This window comes from Oreochromis niloticus, linkage group LG7 (assembly GCF_001858045.2).
Source record: "Oreochromis niloticus isolate F11D_XX linkage group LG7, O_niloticus_UMD_NMBU, whole genome shotgun sequence".
NCBI classification, from domain to species: domain Eukaryota; kingdom Metazoa; phylum Chordata; class Actinopteri; order Cichliformes; family Cichlidae; genus Oreochromis; species Oreochromis niloticus.
In genome coordinates this window covers 19279522-19286140 of record NC_031972.2, presented here as the reverse complement: position 1 = coordinate 19286140, position 6619 = coordinate 19279522, and the positions used below count along the sequence as shown (strand labels likewise).

Below are 6619 nucleotides of genomic sequence, written 5' to 3'. Positions count from 1 at the left end.
CCTTTGTTTTCTACCTTTATTAAGTAAGACCAGCATTCCTAGCATTCAAGCCGCATCCTCAATGGCTTCATGAAAGCGCTTACAGACGCCTTCTCCTGATTGACTTTCCGATGGACACATCCTGTGCACCTTTCAGAGGTCGTTTTCCTCTTCCTTGTCCCTGCAGCGCACGGTCATGATCAGAGCTCTCCTCTGAGAGTAGTCCGGATACCTGCCGCAGTGTTTGCTTGGCCAGCTGGAAATGTGTGTTTGTGTGTGTGAGCGAGAGGAAGATAAGAGGCAAGTGAAGACCAGGTGGTCACCAAGGTCTTAAAGGAAAACTTTATAACGGGAGAGGACTGGCTCGCAGCGTTCTGCATCCTGTTGTGTCTACAAGCTTCAGCAATACCACTGTTTCCCCTTTTGAACTCGTAAGCCTCGTCACAGTCCCCTGTTTAGGTGTGCTTGTTGTTGTCGTGGATTCCTCACAATATGACTTTGTATATTTTTTTATGCACTGTAAAGAACACAGTATGTTTTTTTAAGTATTACTACAGACTGCAGGGCAATGGTAACACGATCACCAGTAATAAATCAAATTGTTTTTTATTATAGGCTATTTTAATCTTTCATTTTTACATATACCACATTATAGAAATACATGTAACATGTGTATATCTTAATGAAAAAATAGAAAAGAAATTGAACATTTTTGTGCTTTAAATGTAACTGTAAATAGATTAACAGAAATGACCGTGTGAAGTTAAAAGCGGTCAGCAACTGTAATTTAAAAGCTCCATCAACGTACATGAAAATGGAGTTCCACCAGTTTGTCCACAGTGGGTGATCTCTGCAGTTATTTAATGGCACAATGTATAAAGAAGTCATTAACTCTTGGTTCTAATACGGCAGCGCTTAAGAGGGGAAAAAGGGGGAGTGTAAAGTGCGTGTTTGACCAAGTGTAGGCCTTAAAGGTTAGAAGGTGGTTAACATTTCTTGTATACAGCTCCTCTGAGTTGTAGACAGGCCTGCATCCATATCTGTAAATGTTAAGTATAGAATGGAAACAAGGCTTATACGTTGTACATATAGAGATATTTTTTAAAGTTGCTTCACACAGAATCATTTCTGTGTAACTTTAAAACTTTAGGTTCTTATTGCTGGATTAGGAATAAAGTTAAGACATCTTTGAGATTTCATGGCCAAATGAGTTGAAAGTGTATTGTTTCTCTTTCGTTTTTGCTCTTTTTGTTGTTTTTTTGTTTGTTTTTTTGAAACTCACATTGAGAAATTTGAAAACAAAATAACAATCAGACACAGGCCCATCTAGTTATGCTGCTTTACTACAGCACATCAATCGCCTTGGAGACTTGGACGAAGACATCATCCACTGGCAGCTCTGAGTCAACCTAGGCAAAATAAGATGACAATGGATGCGTTAGAATATATGTTGACGTTTCACATGAGATTCAAATGTTGTTTTTCCGCTGTCGCAGCAGTCGTACACACCTTCCTGACAATACCACGGCTCTCATAAAAGGCAATCACTGGCTCGGTTGCTTTGTAATACAGGTCCAGGCGCTTCTTGATGGTCTCCTCGTTGTCATCAGAGCGGCCGCTGGTCTCACCGCGTTTCAAAAGCCTCTTGACCATCGTGTCTGCTTTTGCGTCGACGTACAGCAGCAAGCAGGGTTTGCCGATCTGGGATCAAAGACAGTTTGTTCATTTAAGCTTCCTCCTTTCTTTTTTTTAAATCATTGCTGCAAAGATGAATTAAGCCCATACCTTCTTCTCAAACTCCTCCCCCTGCTTCACCTCACGGGGATAGCCATCAATAAGGTAACCCTTGGAGACATCAGCCTTGGCAATCATGGCTTCCTTAATCATGTCTAAGACTGTGTCCTGCAGGTAGCCCCAAAAGATTATGATCAATCTTCACTATGATATGGCACTGACAAAAAAGCTGCATTAGAAGAGCTGACGCTTGTATTTTATCTTTTCATTTAGTATTGGACAAAAAAAACATGAAACCTTTTATTTTCTTTTAAATTATGCATACTCGCAATTAATTCCGTTATAGTGCCCTCTCTTACCAAAGGTACAAGTTCTCCCTTCTGCATGATGGCCTGGAGCTGCTTGCCCCTCTCAGAGCCAGAAGCCACCTCAGCACGAAGCAGATCCCCAGATGACAGGTGAGTGTAGCCGTACTTTGCCACTATCTTCTCACACTGGGTGCCCTTTCCAGAGCCAGGCCCACCTTTAAAAAGAAGATTTAAAAACAAAAAAAACAGTCATGTGGCATAAAGGCAAATAAAAGTTAAATGTGCTACTGCTAAAGTGCTAAGAGCGGCTCAGGATACTTACCCACAACAAAGATGATCTTGGCATCTTTGAGCTTGTCTGAAATGAGCAGGCACAGACAAAATTATACATGCATGATTCTGGAAGTTTTTCTTGACAGCAAAAGTTCAAATCACAAGGAAAATGTTTTTGCAACAAACCGTCTTGATAGTCGAATGTGCAGGACAGACGCGCACACGATGAAGAAGAACACGCGTCCATTTTTAGCTGCTGCAACAGGCTGTTTAGACTGAGCTTGTTTATGTCTAGGTTAGTGCTATTGCTTAAATAGTGTTGGCATGGCAACTGTTGTCACCCCTTGTTTTGTTGCCAAGTGTTCCCAGGCACTTATAACAAAGTCTGAATTGCAAATCTAACCAATAAGGCCATTTCCATTTGTTCTTAATCATATTCTGCGATCGTGTCTGGGTTTTTCATTAAATGCAGTATCACGACAAAGAATCCGAGCGCAATATTTTTAAAATGTACATATTAAAACCTTCACTGTGTTCTCCAAACTGTCCAAAAGAGGGCAGTAGAGTCCATGGAAACGCAAAAGTCTGTCTGCTTTCCTTTACTCCATTAGATTAATAATAAACACACAAATGAACACGTTCCACCTCATTAATCATCAGTAACGAGACATTTATAATAATACTTGAACAGGTGTGTTAATTACCTGCCATTGTGTTACGTCTGAGTGTTTTCGGTCAACTAAAAGAGAGAAAAGGACACAGAAAAGTAAATATATTCACAGAAGATACATACAGCAAGCAAGGTCAAGCAAGGTCAAGCAAGGCATAGATTTATAGGTAGCCCTTTAATGTATAAATCAATAACTTTGGTTTATGTATGCACGATCACCTTAATTACTGTGCCAGATTTAGGCTATAATCACCATAACAGGGTCATTTTCACCTCTACATATTCTTTAAGCAATACAGGAGAGTTTTGTGTGCTCAGAAGATCAAATTGCTCTATTTAAAATAGTTTTTTTTAATTCCCAACATAAAATTGAAAATAATTTGGAGATTTCAGTATTTATAATTAAAAGTTTAACAGAATTCGTATGAAATCTTTAAGAAATGGGCATAAAAGCAGAGAAAATTTTGGAGTAGATGTTATAACAATTTTATATTTTACACAATATTCCAACGTTTTGGGGGAAATTGGTTTTAGTAAAGGTGGCAATATTACTATTCCTGGTAAAGTCACTACAGTTAGTTTGTGTGTGTGTTTTGTATAGTATAATGTAGGAAAAGCCAGTTTTCTGGTGTGTCATTGAGAGTACAGTGTACTGAGCACGATTGAGCAGACACAACAGCACGCAGCATGCTGTTAATGGCAACCCTGCTTTTCTTTCCTATAGTGTAAAAGCTGTTATGAGCATATTTTGATTAACAAAACCTTCGGCGTAATAAAATACATTTTAGTGCTGTATTAATAGACCTGGGCATATCTAAAAAAGACAATAGCCAGTTTGTTTCCTGTTTACACGTCCGTTTTAGCTGACTCAAAAACAGAAGTCTGAAGAATGAGGAAGAAGGCTGGGTTGCTGGCATAAATAGACATGTTCAAGTAGCTGCATGTCCGTCTGAACATACAGTTGAAAAACAAAATACTTTAAAGCAGTGCCAGTCAAAAATATGCCCACACACTCTGTCAAAGTTGTCATGTTTTGTTTCCTAAATTAAATGGATTTCTCTCACACAGCTCCTGTGCACTGAGGTGAGTTCAAGGTCAGAATGTCCCCTTTTGCACTACTCGTGCGCCTTTGGAGTTATGCATACAGCACTTTTTGGCTATTGTGCTTGTTACTATGTTACGCACATGAAACAAATTGGCTAGCTATAGTCTTAAAGTAACCTAAGAAGCTGCTGGTGTGTGACATTAAATGTGTGTCAAAAGGCAAGGGAGTACTTCTCAGGTTACTTGGTGCCTCCAAGTATCTTGGCATGGGCACTAAAAAGGAAAGGACACACTGTACACCAGAAAAAAAACATTATATGCTAACAAATATCTTCATAGGTACAGTGTTGGACATTTTGAGTGTAATCGTGGAACGTGTATTTGAATGAACAACTAAAAAACAGTATTTCAGGATTTTAATATTTAATAGGAGTTAAATACTCCTCAAAGACCTCCAGGAACTGTTTTTCTGTGGCAAGATTTTATTAGCACTGCATTAAAAGAACCACACCTCGAGGAGTAGCATTAAATTCATTGAAACAAACCTGACCTGGTGACATTGCAGCAGTTTGCATTTTATCTAGCCCTTGCAATTCAACTAGTACAGTTTGCATAGTGCCAGGTTGCAAAATACGCTTGCAGAACAGTGCGACATGAGTCATTTTATGGCTAAACTGCCGGACAGAAAAAGTAAGATATACATTAAAGTATACTTAATCTGAAGGAAACATGTACATTCCTAAACCTAATGTGTGCTTCTTGGTTTGCATTAAAAGTTTGTCAGCTTGTTCTCTGATTCTCACTTGCACTACACCTCAGTGCTCCCTGCCGTTGCTTCTCAGGTGTCCAGTTTTATGTCAGCAGCCATTAACCCTGTGGTCTGGGTAAATGTCACTCGGAGGCTGACATCTGAGTCAGCACAGAGCCTGTTTTGGGAGTCTCGGTGTGGCCTATTATGGTGCCACCTTCTGTGTCCCGACATGTCATATGTGTTCTAACTCCTGATTCCACCACTCCTAGGTGTGGGCATGGCATTTAACACTGTCTGCAATTATGGAAGGGAAACTACATACAGTGGTTTTCCCACAGCATGGTTGTTTCATTACATTTCCTCGGGAGAGTCTTATATAATCTTGCAATATGAAAATTCAATTCAGTCCAATCAAGTGCTGAAATTATTTAGAGAACCTGATATATCAGTGATGGTCTATTCATATATGCAGTTTGGGATTTTTTAATTCTATCTTTACAGATCCTACAATCACCATTACATCCATCCTAAGGAAGATGGGACAGTCCATCTTGCCTGCACCACCCTCATGTCTAATTACCGTTTTTAAACATGCGGCCCTGCTAAAAAAAGACTCGAGCCGATGTGCAGCTGTTAAAGGGTATCTGTCAAGCATTCCCAAAAAGCCCATGGAGATGAAGCTCTGACTGACCGCCCCTGAAAGCAAAACACAGAAAGCGATGACCTAACAGTACATTCTCCCTGTAAATCGTTTGGTTACCAGGGTGCTCTGCGGTTTTAATTGAGAGCGCTGTCCCTTTAAGGGAAATCAGGGGACCCTTTGACGTCAGTGCGGTGGGAGATATTCCGTGTTGTTTGTGAAAGGATGGAGCATAAGACATTCAATTGTTTGCTGTGGGTGTTATTAATGTGTCTGTGCTCCAAACTGCACGTAAAGACAGGAATCAATAGCACTCAGGCCTCATCAGCTGCTAATGATCCTCGCGGGCTCTAAAAGCTTTGCAGCGGACTTTAATGGCTACGCGGGATTGCATGAAAATGCCCTTTTAAATGGCTGCAGGTTCAGGAGAATGTTGACACGGTATTAAAGTAGAAGGAAACCAGGGAAGGAAAAGTCAAAGCAAAACAAGCAAATACAATCAGTGCTAATTATAGTTTTTGGGATAATTATGATGTAATGCCTTAAGTAACAACACTGTGAATGACAGACGAGCCCTGCATGCCTTTACACTGCAAAGAAATCCATGATTGGCTCCTTTGGCACATAAAGAAAAAAAGAAATGTCAACCATTTTAAAGTGTGACTAAACGGTCCCATGACAGTTACCATAAGAACCTCTGCCTCTGTCATTCCCACTCTCCATCCCGTCAAACAGCCCTGCCCACTTTGTCTCTCCGATATTCCTCTATTTGTCTCCCTCTCTGACAAACTCAGCCCTGTTCAGAGGCGTTTCCTGCCTGTTCTTCCTCTATAGAGCCTTTGTCCTCTGTACTGACCTCTCTTTCGCGTTGTGGCTTTAGATGTCAGCGCAAGGGGCTGCTCTCCCTGGATCCCCGTGTGCGTGTGACTGTACAGTTCCTGCTGCACGCCAGCCCTCCCTCCCGGCTTCTATGCCTTTTTATAGCTCGGCTGAGCCTGTTCAAGTCTGCATTGCATTCTGGGTAGGAGGGAGGAAAGAAGGGATGATGGACAGGAGGAAGTGGGGAAAGCGGAGTGGCATGGTCTGACAGCTGCACATCAGCACACCCTCTTAGCAAATTAAAATCTTGTGGTCAGTGTGTCTTTGCAAGTTTTTGGGGGATATCTGATGAGAAGAAGGGGACATGTGACATGCAAAAATGCTCAAAGTGTTTGAGGAAG

The 6619-nt window shown here is 40.9% G+C and overlaps 1 protein-coding gene across 2 annotated transcripts; it reads right to left on the bottom strand.

Moving 5' to 3' along the window:
* Positions 1 to 566: 566 nt before the first annotated feature.
* On the bottom strand, positions 567 to 6411 carry ak1 (adenylate kinase 1). Of its 2 annotated transcripts, XM_003454966.4 has the most exons (7): positions 6256 to 6411; positions 2999 to 3033; positions 2344 to 2379; positions 2073 to 2236; positions 1765 to 1881; positions 1489 to 1680; positions 567 to 1388 (listed from the first exon to the last, which is right to left on the bottom strand). In XM_003454966.4, the coding sequence occupies exons 2-7, from the start codon at positions 3003 to 3005 to the stop codon at positions 1323 to 1325; spliced, it is 582 nt and encodes a 193-aa protein (XP_003455014.1). In that variant the 5' UTR covers positions 3006 to 3033; positions 6256 to 6411; the 3' UTR covers positions 567 to 1322. The 2 variants fall into 2 exon arrangements, with proteins under 2 accessions (XP_003455014.1, XP_003455015.1); XM_003454967.5 differs by lacking the exons at positions 2999 to 3033; positions 6256 to 6411 and adding an exon at positions 2481 to 2602.
* Positions 6412 to 6619: the final 208 nt, after the last annotated feature.

What these genes read in the sequence shown, in the direction of transcription:
- ak1 (XM_003454967.5), bottom strand. Translation starts at nt 2,541, where the DNA reads ATGGACGCGTGTTCTTCTTCATCGTGTGCGCGTCTGTCCTGCACATTC. An exon ending in GGGAGGAGTTTGAGAAGAAG is followed by an intron (nt 1,681 to 1,764) that starts GTATGGGCTTAA and finishes CTTTGATCCCAG; the next exon opens with ATCGGCAAACCCTGCTTGCT. An exon ending in GCCGTGGTATTGTCAGGAAG is followed by an intron (nt 1,389 to 1,488) that starts GTGTGTACGACT and finishes TATTTTGCCTAG; the next exon opens with GTTGACTCAGAGCTGCCAGT.